At 43.1% G+C, this 19,611-nt stretch overlaps 1 protein-coding gene and 2 long non-coding RNA genes across 7 annotated transcripts; 2 read left to right on the forward strand and 1 right to left on the reverse strand.

Moving 5' to 3' along the window:
• Nucleotides 1-11: 11 nt before the first annotated feature.
• On the reverse strand, nucleotides 12-19,532 carry LOC6530777 (heterogeneous nuclear ribonucleoprotein K homolog). Of its 5 annotated transcripts, XM_015196338.3 has the most exons (10): nucleotides 19,348-19,531; nucleotides 17,309-17,359; nucleotides 11,343-11,449; nucleotides 11,184-11,240; nucleotides 9,404-9,447; nucleotides 8,471-8,543; nucleotides 8,308-8,403; nucleotides 1,211-2,137; nucleotides 981-1,150; nucleotides 12-421 (listed from the first exon to the last, which is right to left on the reverse strand). In XM_015196338.3, the coding sequence occupies exons 3-10, from the start codon at nucleotides 11,436-11,438 to the stop codon at nucleotides 391-393; spliced, it is 1,494 nt and encodes a 497-aa protein (XP_015051824.2). In that variant the 5' UTR covers nucleotides 11,439-11,449; nucleotides 17,309-17,359; nucleotides 19,348-19,531; the 3' UTR covers nucleotides 12-390. The 5 variants fall into 5 exon arrangements, with proteins under 5 accessions (XP_015051824.2, XP_015051822.2, XP_002091665.2 ...); XM_015196336.3 differs by lacking the exon at nucleotides 17,309-17,359 and having other exon boundaries at nucleotides 956-1,150; nucleotides 19,348-19,532; XM_002091629.4 differs by lacking the exon at nucleotides 17,309-17,359.
• On the forward strand, nucleotides 4,095-8,189 carry LOC120321141. Its single transcript, XR_005560717.1, has 2 exons — nucleotides 4,095-5,188; nucleotides 5,273-8,189. It is a non-coding gene; the product is annotated as an uncharacterized LOC120321141 (long non-coding RNA).
• Nucleotides 11,458-15,447, forward strand: LOC26535021. The gene is made up of 3 exons (XR_001454234.3): nucleotides 11,458-14,643; nucleotides 14,697-14,970; nucleotides 15,086-15,447. It is a non-coding gene; the product is annotated as an uncharacterized LOC26535021 (long non-coding RNA).
• Nucleotides 19,533-19,611: the final 79 nt, after the last annotated feature.

The raw sequence follows: 19,611 nt of genomic DNA on the forward strand, positions 1-19,611 counted from the left end.
CATCGACTGGATCAAGTTTTTGTTTACTTTATTTGTTCATTCTTCTTATCATACAAAGTTTTAAGGTTGACTTTCCCCCCAAATAGCAAACTGGTGACGACGAGGATGAATGGTGGGGGATGCAGGCGCTGATGGTTGGGGCAACTCGGTTCCAGTTTCTTATTCATTTGGGGCATATTCACTTAACGTTAGAGAAGAAATACATAAATTTCTTTCGTATTTGGAGGATGCTCTCTCGTCCTGGTCTTTCGCCAGTTCTTCCTTTTAGTAAATTTAAATTTAAACGTGAAACGCAGCACTTCTCGATGGTTATTGTAGTTGTTGTTGAATTTGTTGTTGCCGATGGTGTTGCTATTGCTGTTGTAGCTGGCTGTTCAAGTCGTTGCCCACTTAAATGTTTCGCCTGCCATTCTCGTGTACGCTGCAATGAAAAGAGTCGGCGGCAGGATGGCAGCAAGCCAAAGGAAAACATAATTAATGAACTTTTTAATGAACAGCAGATACAGCTAAATGAATGTGGGTGTGGATGTCGGTGGGCTTGTGATGGGATGGTAGTGGGGATTTCTTTTTTGGGTGAAATAGTTAATCGCGATGGATGTTCTTTCTTTGTGAGGAGTTTCCAATGCCGTGTTTAGTTTTACTGGTTAACCATCGATAGAATGAAGAGCACAAATGCACGCCGTAAGAAGACAAGGGATTTATTGTTATTACCAAAGACCAAACAACAAAATCACTAGTCTTCCATACGAAATGCACTCCCAGGAGGACCAGTCGGTTAGTTAATAACGAGTTTGTATGGAGTTACGATCAAGCACTTAATTTAACACTTGGAACACAGCGCAGACACCACTTTCCAAATTAATCACGCGTTGCCATTGGTTTGGGGCCAGGTATTGTTAGTGTTATAGTGTTATTGTGGGGTGGGGTGGTTAGACAAATGATAGGAAGTGCATACTTCTTAGTCTGATTGCGACACCAACCTCTGTTGCAGCAGATACTGGGCCATTTGTATTTGCTTGGGCGTGCCCGAGATGGTGATGATACGATCGTTCGAGTTTGGCAGGGGCTCGTCGATGGTGATGTATGCACTGGACTCGTTGCGGATGCGACGGATGCGGCCACCTCCCTTGCCAATAATGGCACCAGCCAGCTGAAACATAAAGAACACTATTAGTTAAAACTCGATAAATTAAGAAATATGTACACCCACCTCTTTTGGAATGGTGACCTGTGTGCTGTTGTTGGGATCATGACCCTGTGGCACATTTGTCGCCGCATTTGGGCTGCCATTTGGCCCACCGTTTGCTCCACCGCCAGCATTGAAGCCACCAGCTCCATTAGCACCACCCAAGGCTCCAACGCCGCCGTTGTTAGCACCACTCAGTCCATTGCCCAATCCACCGGGTCCGCCAGGATTCTGACCAAAGCTGCCCAAACTGGGCAGACTGCTGGTACCGCCCTGGTTCTGGCTGAAGCTACCAAGGCTTGGCAAACTGTTAGTGCCCTGAGTCTGTCCAAAGTTGCCGGAATTTCCGCCAAAGTCGCTGGGTCCGCCGCCAAAACCGTTGTTGCCAAAGCTACCGCCACCGAAAGGTCCACCGGCGCCGCCACCAAAGCTGTTTCCGGCAAATCCGCCAGCACCACCAGCGCTGTTGCCAAAACCATCAACATCACCGCCACCGCCATTGGCCCACGGGTTAATGAACGGATTGTCGCGCTGTCCCATACCAGCACCTGCCACTGCTCCGCCAGCGGCGCCGCCAAAGCGATCAGCTCCGCCACGTCCGCCAGCATTTCCGCGTGCTCCGCCAGCATTGAATCCACCACCATTGCCTCCTGCTGCTCCGCCGGCAGCACCTCCAGCTCCACCTCCGCCGTTACGATTGTTTCCCCGCTGACTGGGTCGGGTACTGCCGCTTCCAGTGCCGTAGCCACCATACTCATCCGCATATACGCGGTCGAAATTCATGGGATCATAGTTATGTATCGCTCCCTTGATGGGAGTGTCCCGGGTGAGTGTGATCACCTCGCGCACCGCATCGATGACCTGGCTCTGCTTGCCCACGGTCTGCACCACACGGTCCGTGCTCTGGGGTGCCACATTTGAGAATACCTTCAAAAACCGGCAGCCGATGCGCTGTAAAATTTAAATTAAGGAAATAAATTAGTATACTGATTAAAACTTTACATGTAAGTTGTGCTCTTATGAACGGTATGTATATAGCTGAAGGAAAATTTTAGCATTTAAGGAATCTAGAATAATTCATGTCAGGTACCTAACACTTGTTTCCTTTTTGTAGTTTTCAGTAAGTATAGGTACTTTCCAAGAAAATCAACAAAACTAGTTTTACGAACGAAACAAATATGTATCAGTGTCGCCATTTTGAAAACTGTGTATTCCATGGCTAAGTAATTTATTTTCCCAGAATTGAGAACAAAAGGACACACACCGAGCAAATCCTGGTCAAGGTCCAGTAAAGGCCGAGCCTAAATCAATTTGGCCATGACATTGCCCCTGGGTCCTGACTCGAAACTCTTTACAAAAGTGTGTGTGAGTGTTCTGTGTCCTGCATCCTGGCACAGCGGGCAATGGCTCCTAATCAGCATGAAGCAACGACGCGGCAGATGTTGGACACACATAGCTTCTACCTGCGCTGGGACAGCGATTCAGGATTCGGGGCAGCTGTTCGCTCTGCTCAGCATGTAAAGTGGCAGGAAGTGCTTGCTCCCCCCTTCTCCCTACATATTTGATATCCTCTCCGATATCTCTCCATCTACAGCTCCTCGTCTTGCCTTTCTTTTCCCTGTCTGCGGCGGAAGTGTAAATGAGAAATTTGATAGCCACTTAAGGGGGGACCGAACAAGAGGCTCGCACTGATTTCCGAGTGTGTGAGTGCATGTGTTTGGAGGCCCGCTTCCGTTTCGAATCCCCCCGTTTCCTCTGGACCCTTTCCAGTTCGTCATTGTCCCCGGTCGCCTGGACGCGTTTCCCATTTTTATTTGTGCCTCGCCGACTGATGATTGCATCATTCCTAAGCCCATTGCGTGCTGTATAAGTGTGGTGTGGCAGTGACCAAAGGCTGCGTCATGTTGGCCCTCCTCTCCCTGGCGACAAAACTCGTTGCGTGTGCTCCAGACAACAATGGCGACATCAAAATTCTGAAGTATACCCCCCCGCCCCCTGCGGCAGCGTTTTGCCCCACAATTGGGGCCTGTTCAATGGCCAGGGGAATAGCGTTGAGTCACACAGTGTAGTGTATAAACACACAGGACGACCATATTCCATGTCCGTGGTCGGTCATTCAGTGAATCAAAAATTATTAAATTTAAACATGACAACGGACTGTATCTGCTCCTCGTTTTATCTTAATAGCTGCTGTGTGTGCGTGTGGATCACGAAATATAGCATACTTTCGGACTTCGCATGAAATGCTAATATAATGTAAAAAGCTAAACTAGTGGCTCACAGCTATAAAAGGAAGCAAGCTCACTCCAACACATAAACAGCCACTATTTTTACCATTTTTGGCGCCCAACGGGGGACAGCTAGAATTTTGACAAACTGTCGTTTGGTGGCGCCACCGAGCTAAATAATAGATTATGTATAAAACTTAAAGCCATTAAGTGGTGGCACTAAGCGTTAGTTTTGTTTCACCAGTTTTCCCATATTGCGTATAGTGCTTCTTGGACACTTGATTTGTAAATATCACTTTGTTTTATACTCGTACCTCTTGAACTATCCACTTTTAGCGCGCACATATTTCATTTACTTCGGGTTCGCTTTCCTTTATATATATACAGATTGCGGTAGAGAACTGATTTTTTTTTATTTGAAAGATAATTGGTGGCATTAATGATGTAATATAACTTCGGGCAAATGGGCACCACGTGAAACTGCATCCTGGAAGTCCAATTCTCGACCACTTTTTCACCCGATATACCATATACGAGTACTTCGCGAGTTTAAGGACTCTGGTCGCGAGAGTTGGCACAGGAGCAGAAGCAGGAGCACGAGGACCGTTCCCGACCAGCGCCAATGTCGAACTAATTGGGTTCAACGATTGCCAGTTGCCATGTAAGGAGAAGAAGACGCAGGCAGAGAGAAAAAAATGAAAACACTCGCACACAGGCACAGCGTCCTCAGTTTCATGAAAGGCAAAAAGGAATATGAACATGGGAATACATACACACACACACACACACACACACACACACACATGAACGCAGAGCAAGAGCAGCGACTGCGGCAGAGGGCGCTCTGCTTCTTCCCTTCGTCCTGCGGCATTTGTTGTTGTTGTGTGTGTGTCACGGCAGGCCAAAAAGGAAACGCAGGCTGCTGGGACAGCTGCTGCTCAGCTCCCGCTGGCAGCGAAACGGAACCGGTGTATTCAGCTCTCTTCAATTCCAAAAAAAAAATATATATATATACAAAAAAGGAACAAAAATGAAAAGGATACCATCTTCAACAACTTGAAGTTTGCATACTCTTGGTAGCAGAACTAAATCTTGCTTTCAAGTAGGTTATCTCTCTTAAATCGAAGCGTTCATATTACGTATTATATACAAATCTTTATACTATATTCAGACTATCGAAAGTCATGTCTAACTATCCGTTCAACTTAATTCCCAACTTGATTGCTGTACAAATAGCTCATAAAAACTATAGCACCATCCGCAGCAGTATAGAAAGTTGAATTCTTTTTTCAAAACGCATGCGCAGATGGGAAAAAATAAATAAAGCAAAAGCAAATGTTATGAGCATAATCCAACAACACGCCATAACTATGTAAGTACATACATATGTGTATATTGGCAAGTTTTCGAGTGGAAATAAGGGCAACCCATTAAACAACAAATCGCCTACGATTGATAAGCAAGAACAGAAGTGAAAGAAGTGGGATCGAATCATATATGCAGCGTCCACTAGATGCAGAATAGTGTTCCATTAAAGGATTTCAGCGAGCTTAGTAATGCGCTTAGGAGCTGCCAGCACAGAAGGATGAAGATAGAGAGTGTCTTTCGGAAAGAAGGACTGCAAATGGCAATCAAAATTCACTTACGACAGCCGCAATTAAAAAACTTTTACGTTCTCATGCACACACGGAAACACCAAGCAAACCAAAGGAGGAGGAAACGTACGTAATTGAAGTACCACGCTCACCGTACGGATATCAGTTACATATAAGTTGTAAGTTTAAACTTTAAGCAAAATCTAGATCTACTTGTAAATACTTTGTTTCATATCTGCGTATCTATGTAAATGCTACCACAGTAGCTACTGCACCATTTCTGTTGGTGTCACGGCGAAAAAACCATCGGGGGAATGTTGAGGATTCTATGTAGGAGCGTAGTCGAGGATGCGGCAAACAAGTCGGAAGGAAGCATCAAACTACTAATTTTATGCCGAGCACAGAAAGCGAAGAAGGAACCGGATATTGACGAAATTCCACGGCTGCCGCTCTCCGTTTGCCCCACAAAAGTTCCCTCTACGAACTTATTAATCAAATGATCAAAGGGAGCCCAGAGCCAACTCAAACCCAAGCGACAAATCGCGTTGGCTGGCCAAAAAAAAAATAAAAAACTATCAGGAAACCAGATGTCGCTGCCAGGACTCGTCGTTTGCTTCAGCTGCCGCAATTCAAGGAATGCCTACGAAAAGGGTGCCCTTTCTTGCCATTTTCTGGAAGGTATTCAAGGTTGTGCTAGGCAATCGCATTTAATGTCATTATCTTTTAAATTAAATTATGAAGGAACGGGTCTGGAATTTAGAGCTCCAATTTAGTAGCATTAAAGGCACCAACAGAGAGCGTGAGATACTGAGTTACTACTATACCATGTGCACATAACAGTGAGATCGAAACATTATATATTATGAAGTCATATATAGTTCTACAGAAATACATTGAAATCGATTAGAAAGAAGCACCCTGTATCCAAGTATACGTGTGTAGGTAGCACCTGTTTGGCATTCATTAAGACGAACAGCAAGCAACAAATGTAAGCCGCAGGCAGCCAGACGGCAAAGCAGGCAAGCGGAGACTTGAACAAAAGCCAATGGCACGCTCAATCCTCAAATGCATTTCAGGGCATTTCGGATTTACGCACACACGCATACACACAATGAATGACGACGGCTGCAGGATCAGCCTGACTGGCCTGCCTGGTGGAGTCGAAGTAGAAGCAGCTGTCGCTCATTATTGTGAGACCCTGACAGATGCCTCTTCTCTCCTGCCTCCTTGGCACAGGACAACATTTTAATGGGCAGCATGGGCGACATGAAACACGAATAAGTTGTCTATGAACCGTGAGCCTATATCGGCAACACATGTCATGTCCCAGGAATGCGACAATTTTGGATCTAGTTTTGGGGGGAAAATGTTTTAAAAATAATCTAATCCCAGGCAGCTAAGTTGAGAAACGAACTGAATAGATAGATAGAACGATAACTTAGCCTAAGGAAGTAATTATGATAACCCCAAGCGAGGAGATGAGCAGCGGAAAACCGGCTGCGTCAGAAACTCCGAGCGGGAAACGGCAGAAGGATAAAGCCAAATGGAAAGGAAACAGCTGCTTGCAGGGCCAGTTGTGGCCATTGCCCATGTTGTTCTTGCCGCAACGAAGAAGGCAGTAAAGTAACGAGGACGACATCCTTTTTTTCAGTTAAAACGCAACCAAAAGGGGACCAAATACAAAAAATAAAAAAAAATGAAGGTACAAATGCAAAGAAGACAGGAAAACACATGCTAGTCGGTGAGGCACAAACTAGGGATTCAGGGATTCTTCCCATTCTGATCATCTGCCGTGACCATCAAAGCGACGGACGGCAGCTGCAAGGATGCTGCTGCTGCAAAGGAGCCGCGAGTCTCGTCTAAGAAATTCATAATAACAATACAGCAACTTAGGCAACAGAACGAAAAGAGGCCACGATGCTGTAGGAATATACAGACGTAAGCTTTTTGTTTGCCGCCGCGGACTTGTTGACCTCCATAAAAAACAGCGCAGCAGCGCAAAAATATGAATATGCAAGAGCATAGAAGAGAACCGAAAGTAGGAGGCACTTTTAATTCAAGGCTCTTGGGCTTGGGCAGGACAGTGTTCCAATTAAAATGCAGCCCCTCCCGTCGTCGCTAATTAATGAGCCAAGCCAAATTGCGGATGGCAAAAAAAAAAAGTGCGATGCAGGTGCGAGGAAACGCGAGAGTTCGCCAATTGATTCACATCACACTCCGTCGCAGCTCACACCTCGGAATCGACCCCAATCCTGCACAGCGGGCCTTACATTGCGAATTGCGCAATTGAAAAGCGTTTGGCGTGGCCGGGAACCATTTTCAACCATTCACCATCCACCTGCCCTTCGCAACTGCCGTTTGGTATTTGCCAGTGAAGAGGTGGCTGCCAAAGTGACAAGTGCGTTATGAAAGCCTTGGCACAGACGTCAGCAACAGATTCCCCAACTGAACGCCATTCCAAACCGTACACACTCATTGATGGAAATGCATTCTACTGTCGTTGCCACGGAGCAAGGACCTGTGCGTACGGAGCCCGTCGGAACTGGATGCCAGGACGCAGCAGCATAACTCGCATAAAGTTTTCGATTTAACCAAGCGCAAAGTTATGTTGACGGGTTTCGGGTTCACGTGACTGCCGCAAACGTTTGGGATCGTCAAAAACATGTCACAAATTGCCACTAACAATGCGGGCCACCTCACGTCCTGACCTGCATCTCCTTCTGCACTCATGTCCTTCCTGCCTCGTTCCCACTATTCGCTCGTAATAGGCCCAATTAAGTTAGCCTTCATTTGTCATGGCTGGCTGGCGATGTCAGTTGACCGCAGGACACTGGCATTATATGGCATGGAGAGCCGTGTGAACGCCGCACATGCGAGGGCACAACTGGGAATTACATCAGAAATAGCGGAAATACTTGAGCTAAATATGTAATCAGCAAGAGCCTTGGGATCGGGCACATCAATATGTTACAGGTCGTGTAATAGAAGTCCCTTTTCCCTAGTCTGTCCATTGGCTGGCTGTCGTTTTCCCACAACAAAGTTTACCTCACTCAGACCGCTATGTAATAGCTGGCTCGTATGAAAATTATACGATCGATAAAAATTGTAACATTATAATTATACAGCCTTTATGGGTGAAAAGAACTATTAAATACAAACTGTATTGTCAACTGCAGCTAAGCACTTATCTATTAATAATGGTGGATCATATTCTTTTACATTACTACCATGTTGCAGTAGTTCTTAATAATCTACTAGACTTAATGGGCTCAAGGACCTAATGCCATAGGTTACTCACGTCGCGGATCTCCTTGATCTTTTGTCCACCTTTGCCAATGACGCAGCCGGCCAAGCTCTGATGGATTAGTAGGCGCACATCGAAATCCTCGTCGCGCTGTTGGAAGAACGAAGAAGAGGGTTAACAATCGGGAGCACAAATGCAATGGCAAAAGTTGGCTTACCTCCTCAAAGTATTTCAGCATTTCCGTGATAATCTCCAATGTGGACTCTATATCCGCCGATATTTGGATGGTTCTGTACGAGCGATTAAACGTGCATAGAAATTGGTTTGGTTTTTTTGATTTTTTTTTTTTAGTGAGTGTTGGCGAAAAAAGAGAAAGAAGTGAGGGGAAACGCATATTAGAATAGAACATTAACTGAAAATTATTTAAGGTCTAAACATTGTGTTCTTTTTATATCTTTCGGTTTTATTTTGGGGTCCATGGAACAAACTTTGGCAGAGATTCGGTGAGAGATAGAGAGAACAAGAGGGCGAGCAAGTGAGATTCTGTCCCTGTTGCCATGTATCAAAACAACAATACCACACAAGGACACACAAGACGCTTGCTGGGATTTCGATATGGACAAATGGATGATCTCAGGCCAGCGGATTGGCTGGACCTTGCCTCTCGGCTGATTTCCGATTTCGGTGAAAATAACCATAGGCCGTGCATTTTGGGATGGGTTAATCGGGGTACTTGAGGTGCATTTCGGATTAGTATGCGGTTAGGATTAGGATTAGCCGGAGAGCGAGATCAAGAGACGGAGCTAGCTAGTTAGACTGCGGCAAGCTTGGTTGCAATACTACTACAAATACGGTTTGGGACACACCAAGTGCCTGATATTTATTCATTTCTATATTTTTTTTATTTGGCGGGGAGTGGGAGTAAGGACACATCACAATGTTCATGTAATTATTTATAGATGGGTACAGCTAGCGCATACAGGACATACAGAGAGATCTAGATGGGCTAAGGCTATGTAAGAACACGAAACACGAGTACCACTCGGCTCGGTGCTATTGGGTCCACACAATATACGAGTATAGGATATGCATTGAAGAGATGCGATTATAATCTAGTAATTGGTAAAAGGTTAAAGTTTTTGTGGTTTACCGTTCGGGGCCTTGGGAATCGTCGACAGACACAGTGGCTTTATACTGTGCCCCACATTATTCACACATATTTGGAGACACGGGCGGGCAGGCAGGCGGGCGTTTGATGGGCGGGCGGGCGTTTCGGTATCGGTATCGGTATCGTTTTCGGTCGATGGACGGGCGGGCGGGCAATCAGATAGGCGGGCGGTCAGTTGGTTGGTCGATGGACGGGCGATTTAGTATAAGTAATTGTATTTTGGTTGATTGATTCGCCGTTTTCATTTTCATATATATAGAAAGGCATTTCACACAGGGAGGGGAAAAGGTTGCCCACACAGATACAAACCCACATGGCACATGGAAATGGGGATTCGCACGCGTATATATACAGATATTAGAATTTATATAGATATAGATATAGGCGTTTATAGCCAGATTTTGTAGCATTATAGCATAGTGCACGGCAACAGGGGGTGCAATTCGATTCGGGTTCAAGTTCGGGTTTCGACATCGGGCCAGGCCAGTTTCAGATTCAGATTCAGATTCGGGTTCAGGTTCGGATTTATATACGAATTCAGATACGGATACAGGTATAGATATAGATCCGAGGTTACCCAGTACCCGGGTGGGACATATAGACCAGAGACCATGGACCAGCGGTGCAGAGTGATGGTGCGGGCGGGCGGGCGTTTGATTGGTTGGTTGGAGGTTCGATTCGATCGATAAAGTTCGGTTCGATTTGGTTCGATTCGATTCAGATGAGCGGTTGAAGATTTTTGTTGGACGTGCGAACCGACGACAGTTTGGTATATATTGGTTTTGTTCAAATCGAAATCGAAATCAAAATCGATTTGTTGGTTACATATGGGGTGTACGCAAGAATAGAGAGAGAGAGAGAAGAGAGAGAGAGAAAATTGTTCATTTAGTTAAAAGGTTAATTAGCGGTGTAAATTTATCGTTTTTTTTTTCTTATTGAGTTATATAAAAAAACTTTAAATTTTTGTCCAGATTTTGATTAAATAAAGCGCCTTTAGTATATATTACACATATTTTGCATCCAAGCTTCATGGATTAGATTCCCCTAAAATCGTATTTCAAATGCTCCTTTTTGTTTTTGCCAGTAACGAAACGATAAATAAAGAGAAACAGAGATTCGAAATACGGTAGCCAAACAGAGAAAGTAAGAGAGAGCATGAGAGAAAGAGCGTTAGTCGAGTGCAAGGACCCGAGTTAGTGTGAAGCGTGTTGGTATTCCACTAGGATTTGGGTTTCTCCAGGACCTCCGCCTACATGGAGATCGATCGGGGGAGCGTGAGACGAAGATAGCGGGGAAGTGACAGAGAAAGAGAGAGAAGTAGAGAAAGGGAAATTTTGGGGACCATACCGAGGCAAAAGACAGGGTTCTCTTCGGATTCGGTGTTGGTTTCGATTCGGTTTTCGGGAGTTTCCCAGCTTTAATTCAATTCAATTCGAGCTGGAGAATTGGACGGCTGCCAGAGACAAAGTCGAGAAAATTGAGAAAGAGGTGGACAGTGAGAGGGAGACAGAGTTCGCTAGAGAGACACACAATGACAGCGGCAGTGGCAGAGGCTTTCGGGATTCACTGGGGACATGGTTTCGATTTTGTTATTTTCGCTTGTAAGTTTCTAAGTTTTGTGGTGCAACAAATAAGACATAATTGTAAATAATACTAGACGCTTCAATAGTGAATTATGCAGATTGTTTGTCTATCTTTTGTTTTTTGTTTTGTTTGGTTTTGTTTTGAACTGACTGTGTGGTTCATGGGTTTGTTATAGTACCTGAGTCCTCATCTTCTGAATGTGTTGTCCTCCTTTGCCAATCACAGCTCCAGCGATCTGTTAAATGATAAAAGATAGAAAATAGTTTGGAGTTCGTTAATCGTTGATGAAAAGCTTTCGGCTTTAGGTATTCCATTAATGTAGGAGCAATTAACTTACACTGCTCGGAATCAGTATGCGAACGGTCTCCTCGTTGCGGCGATTGCGCTTCTGGTCCTGTGGTCCCTCCCCTGCATCGTTCATTTCACGCTTCATTCTCAGTCTCTCTGCAATTGGAAAGGCGGAATTCGGAATTCGATTAATCTCGCAATTGTTTAGCCAACTATGTTGATCTTTGGCCAGTTTCGGTTCAACTGGCACATAAAATCGAACTGCCACTGCCTCGAGTCAACAACTCTCAGCATGTGTAAATCGTTGTGGGCCGAACAGAGTTGTCAGCTTAGCTACCAGTTGATTTGGCTAGAAATTAAAGTTTAGTTAAGAAACTACAAACTGATTGTTTGATCCCACAGTAAGCAGTCAACAGCGTATCTATTACGATCAATCTGTGGAAGATCTATGATACAACTGCTATAACTATCTATCAAATTAGCGAATTAATAATGGCCTTTTGAAGACCCGGCATCACTGATGAACACATTCCGAGAAGTCATGAGGTGAGTCGCAGGTTTCTTGACGTTTTTTGCCCACCGCAATTGAATAACAATTTAATTCAGTTTCCATTTCAGAGCTAAGCTCTGTGCCGAGATCCGATCTGGTTCGTGCCGCAGCTGCACTTGGCTGCGATTCATCTCGGTGGCCCGCGCGTTGCACTTCCAATTTGGGAGGCATCAATCATCAAGTATACGCCCTGTGCCCCACACCAGCCCCCTAGAAGCCCAGTAAGCGGAAATGCCAGACAGCCAACGCTCCAGCGAAACCCCTATATATAGTATTTCTATAAAAATATTCTTGTGTAGCACTGCACTGCATGTATGATTTATATATGCTGGCATAATTGAGCAAGCCAACATGCGCAACAACAATACGTTACGAATTGTAACGAAAAATTATAAATTTATAGAAATGAAGCTGGGGGCAGTGGGTGAGAGTTGGATTCAACAATTGTTGGGCTTTGTGTGGACCGCCCACGGCAATAAGTTGAAATCCCTCATTATTTCAAGGGACCTCAGGTTTTTCTTCTATTCCCTAAAATGGAGTATCTCAGCTTGTACACCAGTATTTATGGATTTCGGTGGAAATAACGATATTTATCATATTAAGAATCAAATGAAATAGCTACTAGCTGATCGCAGAGTATTCGCACTTCGATGAATCGAAATCAGTTCAACGACTGCTCACTTTATTGTGGTTTCATATGTCAAAACGCCAATTGTCCAAGCTGCTGTTAAGTTGTCAAAAATCTTTTCGATATAACAATGAGCAAACAGCAGCTTCGGAAGATTAAATTAATTTTTCGAGGGCTCATAATTTGACTCGACTTGAAGTACAGGTGGTGTGGTACATTATTTGGAGTGTATGTGGGCAGAGCTTAAAAAAGTGGTAGCCACCTTCAAGCCGAAGTTGATCAGGCCTTTGGATGCTGATGCAATCGTAATTGTTAACATTTGGCCATTGAATTTGACAGGATTTCACCAGGAATATAGGGTTACAAGTGCCAATCAGTACTCAAATGAGAAAACCCATATAATGCTGCACTACTTAAGTATGATAGGGCTTTTGTTCATTAAGTTACCTTCTTTTATTTTTTTTAATAATATCACAATGTTTCACTTATATTATTATTGTTGGCAAAGATCTTATAGATTTGCTTCTCACATTCACAGACTTGGTTTATTGGTGGTATAACACCATGGATCTGAGGATCCAACCAAATGAATAGAGCCAGTGCAGAGAGCACCGCCCGAGAGTCCTGTACGAAAACTAATGAACTCAATTTACCAGAACTGGGGCTATTTATACCGGAAAAGCCATCCATATAATGCCCAAGGGCTGACCAATCGGAAGCTATAGGATCGGTATATAGACAGCGGAAATCGTCGGCCAATAGAAATCGTACAAATCAAGTGACAATACCGAAAACGGGGGAAGTTACCGCTTTTGGACACCGGATGCTAGGCAACCAGGATAATTGTACTGGACTGACCATAACAGAAGCTCTATACGGACCATAGGATAGATAAGTTCCTATGTACGAAATGGGGGCGCATACCCTATATACGGATACAAAATATTGGTATCATGGGAGGAAAGTGCAGTTTTCTATTGGAACTTTACATATGTGAGATATGGATTCATTATATAAATTTGGGGTCTCCTCTGCTACCCCAATCGCAAGGTATTTATACATATATCACATATACCCCACAAATTGTATAGTAATTTTCTAAGCATGTGTTGGTGGAGGACTGGGTATTGGATTTTAAGTTCGACATTAGTCTAATAACCAGGGGTTTTAAATGGCACAAAGGGGACTGCAGTTTTCTTGCAGCTATAAGCGCCTTTGCCTTTTCGAGGGAACTTCAGCTGATGTTTTCACATTATGCATATTTTAAGGGCTGAATAAACGGATCATCGGTGGAGTGAGCTGAGCCGGCGAAGTTGAGGCAATTGGAGGCGGAACCCGTTTGTCTAAGATAGCAAATCGTTTAACTATTGATAGAGCAATCGCCATATAGGGTCCAGTCCCTCGACTAAATGCCTGTGAAATGCAACAAATTGCGCTGACCTGGACAAATATCATTAAGGGGGGGCTATCGCTACGATGACGTGGCATTCGACGGGGCCTTCAATGCACTTTGCATGTGCATCTGATGGACATGGTTTATTCAGGCAAATTGCAATAATTTCAAAACTCCAGTCCTTGCAAGATGAACCCATGTGCCACACAACAAAATGGGGCCACCCAGAGTAATAACCAATGAAGCACTGGGAGTATTAACAGCCGTTCCCAACGGGTTGGCAAACTAATTATAGGGTAATTCCTATGACAGACCACTTGGACCGCACCATTTACAATTGGAATCCCTTAGACCGGAAGAGCAATCTAAAAATGGAAAAAGAATCGAAGATTGCTTCCGTTTTTATCAGAACCTTTTGACTGCAGTCTGCGTGATTGTGTGGTTAGACTGGCGATAGAAGAACATTTTCAGCCAGAAATTTGCCACCAAGCAGCCTCCCAGGAGCAGAGGCGAATTGCAATGGACGAACAGGAGGAGCTGAACGGTGAAAGTTAGCAGGCTGCTCGCATTCCTGAAAGTGACATAAATGACAGGTACACAATTATGTGAAAATCATTTGATTGCTGTCCACATCCTGTTCAAATAGCTTTTGACAGCGCACACGCGTCCAGGAAAACCAACCCACACCCACAAGCCACCCTTGCTCGCCATCCACCGCCCAGAATGCCACCCAACAGCGACACCACAATAAGCGACAATAATTTAAGTTGCCCGGCCAGGTGAGTGCTTGGAACTTTTATCCCCTTGTTTTTTTGTGCATATTTCCCCCCAGGCCAATACACTAATACGCAGGTGGGCTGGCTGACCACAAAAACGCAAACACAGCACAGCAGCTACAATGGCAGGAAGATAAAGGCACAAGGGGAACCGCTGGCGAGTTTATGTCCAGCGAGACGTGGCAAGCCACACGAAAACGCGGTTTGCGGCTGCCCACCGAAATGCAAAAAAACAAAAGCCGGGAAAGGTTAATTTCAGCTAAGAGTAAAGTGTATACCCTGCTCCATATGCTCAACTGATCATTGTAACCCAACAAAAAGGAGAGCTGTGTAAGTTTTTAAGGTCTAAAAAATTATTTTATTGAGAATTATTAATGACAGTTATAGTTATTCTCTAAATTGCATTATGAAATTCTAATTAAAATGGCACACTTGTGTTTTACAGGTGTATACAATCAAATAAAGGGCGTTGTATCTAGCTTGTCATTTATCGTGTCATCAAAATAAATTACTCACAAGGTTGAATGTTTTAAAATGATCAGATCCCGAAAAATCCATAGCATTGATGTGCCCTTTTAAAATGATCAGATCCCGAAAAATCCATAACATTGATGTGCCCTTTTGCGTCATTAGGCATAGCATTATTAAACAAAAAGTGTAACAAAAAGTGTAACAAAAAGTGTAGCAACTTTTTAATTAATTTTCTACAGTTTTATTTACAAATGAATGAGTTACTGTATAGTTTAGAATATATTCGAGCGAGCAGTCAATATAAATATATGATAGGTAATAGTTAATTTGAAGGAATTCATGTCACGTTTGTATCATTTCTATCCGAACACATGTGTTGTCTGTGTTCACGCCTAAAGCCGGAGAAAGCTCCTGCCACATCCTGCCGTGCATTTTGCCAGCGTAATTGGGCGTTGGGTGTATGCGTTTCAACTCTATAATTTAGCGGAAAAACAGCTAATGGACGTCATGTCCAAACCAAAAAGAAAACACAGGGAAAAAAGGGGGAAAAACAGTGCCCGGAACCAGAGGAAGGAATCAGGTTGAGGATATGGCCACGAAAGTTGGGCACCACCGCCGGAAATGCATACAATTGACAATTCTCATCGCCCCCGCGCTGCGTGTGTATTAGTGTGTGTGTGGTTGTGTATATGTGTGTGTGTTCTGTTTGTGCTTTGTGGCCTGTCCACTTCAAGGCTTTTATGGACATGTCAGCGTGCTTAGCGAGCAGTCTGACTGAACTCCCCCCCCCCCCCCAATCGCGTGTCTCCCCCCTCAAATCGGTGGTGGGGGCATAGTGGGGCGTTAAGTTCAGTTCAGCTGGTCCCTGCGCTAATAACTAATGTGCTTATGGCGTGTGCCATGTAGTGGTGGCTTGCTGCTCCGCCAGTCTATCCCATGGTTTTCTATTCTATTCTATTCTAGTCCGCTCTGTCCTGCTCGGGTGGCTTCTCTGCAGTCGTCCATTTATGTTTTCGTCCAACTTCCACAGTCTGATTACTATAGTTCGACTTGTCTTTGGGTGCTGCATGGCAAGAAAAACTTTGTGACTTACGCACAGTAATCACGATAGAATAATCCATCCATGCAAGACCAAATCACTACTAGAAAATGATATATGTAATGAAATTCTCCCATTTTCCAACACGTCTGAGTTGTAAAAAGTAGGAATATATTTTTCAGTGCACACCTACCCCCATCCACACCCTCTTCACAATGGGGCAACCCCTGAAGTTGTTGCATTATTAAAAGGCTTCGATTGAAAAGTACTTTTCTGTCTTCCCCCTCCAATTGTAGTCCCAACTCAATTCTTCATTATTTCCCTTATTGCTTTGGCTTTATCTATTGCTGCGTTTGTCAACTGCATCTCTCGACAATCCATTCTTGGCTAATTAATTGGAAATATAAGAATTGCCTTGCAGCAATAGAAATACTCGTCAAGGTTTTAAAATCAATAAAACTCGCTTGAACACAAAACGTGTTTAAGGCAATTTTTTCTTCTTTTTTTTGCGGCGATTTGCATAAAAATATTTGTGCTTCTTTTCTACAGCATTTTTCGTCTGTCATTTGAGACAAAAGCCATCGAAAATCATCGAGTGGAACATGTTTTACGAATGCGATTGAGTTGGGAGAAGGTTTTTTACCAGAGAATGGCACTTGTGAGCTCAGAAATAAGCATTTCTCTGGGCAACCAACCAGCATAGTTAACCCATATAAACAGATGATAAGTTCTAGGAATTCACCTATATGCGGGCGGGCAACCTAACCGAGATGTTTGTGGCACTTATTTGTAGCAGGAAACAGATTCATGTGGGAAATCAGCAACATCAAAGCGACCTACATCCGACAACCAATTACAGTACAATTGCAACTTCACAATAATATATTTTTTTTGTATTTATTTCGTTTGCTCATGCTGGGTCTGATTGCATTGAAAATATGGCAAGCAACATACATTTTTCATTTTGCAGGAGCGATTTAGAACGCAAAGCTACCAATGACAATATAAAATGCGAGATATATAAACATATGTATGTACATATATGTACACAAGTAGAGAATATAGGCCAATGCACATGAATAGCAAATATTACATTTAAATATTTGATTTTTTCGCTATTTGGCATCTTGAATTGTGCAAAAATATAGCGATACTTACTTGTCACGTTCTTAATTTAACGATGACAAATTGCAAACCTCCATAAATAAGCTGCAAATGAAATGTAATGAAAATTACAATTATTTTCGAATGCGTAAAACTATTTTTAAATGGTGAAGCACTACGAAATTTATATTGGACTGTTTATTGCGTACTCGTTAACTATATCTTAATTTAATGAAGAATCCTAAATAGCTGTAGGAAAAAAACTTTACAAGTCTAAGACTAAAAATGTTACCACCTTAGATGCCACATAAAAAAAAAAATTACGACCATATTTTTAAACTTTACTGCAAAACGTAATTACTGGAAAATACTGTTCCTCATTTGCAATTATCTTATGAGAAGTAAGTTTTCATAAATATTATTTAAGTATTATTATTATGAATGTACTTTACTTCTGAATATGCATTTTTTATTTTTTACGTAACAATAGGGGAGACCCTAAAAAATTAGTGTAAGAACCTATTTCCTTGTTTTACTGTGTGTTAAAACTAAAAACAAACAAAATGAACACGGGAGGCTGATGACTGAAATTTCCATGCCTGTTAACCAGATTTGAAAGGGTCAGAAATCTGAAAGGTAGAGAAGTACATGGAGACTGGCTCTTCTATGGAGCACCAAATTCCAAGAGAATAAACAAAACAAACTATTTAGGTGTGTCACAGAAATATCTACCAAACGCAAGTCAAATATTGGTGTCATAGAAATTTAAAAGTGATTTAAAAACCAACAGATTTTTGCTAGCCATATTCATATTGTATGCGTTGTATTTAAACCATTGAACAAGACTATTGGTATTTGTTTGCTGACCAATTTTTAAAGCAGCACATTTACGTGAGAATTCAGTTCAATGTCAACGAACGCGTGCAAATAGCCGCAAAATATCTTTGAAATTGCTTCACTCGAAATAAACGCTAGAAACACAAAAATACCTCAGCCAAAAAAGGCAAATAAAAGCGAATTTTTTGCGCAAAACTGGAAATCTAAACAGAGACAAAGGAGATTCGTCACAATCGCCAAAGAACGAAAAGCAAAAGTCGCGTCTTAACGACCTGCAGAATTGCTGGGAAGATTTGAAGACAGAAGACGAAGAAGAAACGAGATTGTTAAAAAGCTGCAAGTGCCAATGGGTTAATGAGGGGGGGAGCGGTCATAGAGAAAAGTGTCTGGAAAGAGGAGCGAGTGAGGAAGAGACGGGACGAGGGGGAGGCAAGTAGGTGGTAATAAGCTGCACCTAGCCAACAAGCAAAACGACAACAACAGTTAGCTCCCATTGAACTCGCATTTGTATTTTTCTCTCTCATTAGCCTCTCTCTTTGCCATTTCCTCTGCTTCTCCGTTTTCTACGTAGTACCTCATCGATTGATGCTAAAAACTATGAATAAAATATAGGTTAGGCCTTTTCCTTATTTGTAAAAAGCAAACGAACGTTGAACTCGTCTCGTAGCGTGGGAGTTTTACTTTCGGAGCAACGAAACTATTTTGTTTTGATTTTATCTCGGCAAATTATAATGAAATTTATGCACCGGTGTAACCGCGTGGAGATAAAAGAAAAAGGGAAGAAAAGAAAAGGAAAAAGCAGCAAATGTGAAAAGCAAAACAAGCGACCAAAGCGGATGGGCCAATGATAAAAACAACAACTATGCGACTCTGTACTTTAAGTAAAAGCCGGCATGCGTGCGAGCAAGTGAGAGAGGGAGAGACGACGGGGATCCCGAGCGAGAGAGAGCTAGGAATATTTCGGTGTGCCCCGGTGGTTGTAACAAAAAGAAAGGAGAAAAAAACTGTAAAAGTGAAGCGCCGAAGCCAAAAGAACGAATTTGGGGGTGTAGTTAAAAATCGCACTATAATGCTATAAAAAATCGGCATGTATTGGCGAATCTTTTTTTCGTAGAAATGTATTCGGGAAAACACAAGACCGCACACACGCATACACACACACTGCTTTTAGCCTGGTTTATTTGCCTCGCAAATTCGCTTTTCTTTCGCGTCCCCCAGGCAAAAGACAAAAAAAAATATGTTGAAGAAAAACTCACCTATCGGGATGCCTTTGTTTTTCTTCAGCTGCAAATACGCTGATGCCGCCAAACTTAATCACTTAACCGTCCAAATGTTATTCAACACGCTTTTGTTCGCCACTAAACGCTGGCTGGTAAAATATTATTCAAAATATGTATAGCACAAACACACGAGAGCTGAGTTAAAATGCACAAAACTTAGAGAGGAATTGGAAAATGGCGTATCACCCTGTCATCGATACCTAGCTATCGATATGTGCAGAGCTAGGACGAAGGTTTCAC

The sequence above is a fragment of the Drosophila yakuba genome, chromosome 2R (genome assembly GCF_016746365.2).
Source record: "Drosophila yakuba strain Tai18E2 chromosome 2R, Prin_Dyak_Tai18E2_2.1, whole genome shotgun sequence".
Taxonomy (NCBI): domain Eukaryota; kingdom Metazoa; phylum Arthropoda; class Insecta; order Diptera; family Drosophilidae; genus Drosophila; species Drosophila yakuba.

Excerpts from the sequence above, each read along its gene's own strand:
- LOC6530777 (XM_002091629.4), bottom strand. The coding sequence starts at position 11,438 with ATGAAGCGTGAAATGAACGATGCAGGGGAGGGACCACAGGACCAGAAG. Across the intron at positions 11,241-11,342 it reads GCATACTGATTCCGAGCAGT|ATCGCTGGAGCTGTGATTGG; the intron begins GTAAGTTAATTG and ends ATCATTTAACAG. Across the intron at positions 8,404-8,470 it reads TGCTGAAATACTTTGAGGAG|CGCGACGAGGATTTCGATGT; the intron begins GTAAGCCAACTT and ends TTCTTCCAACAG.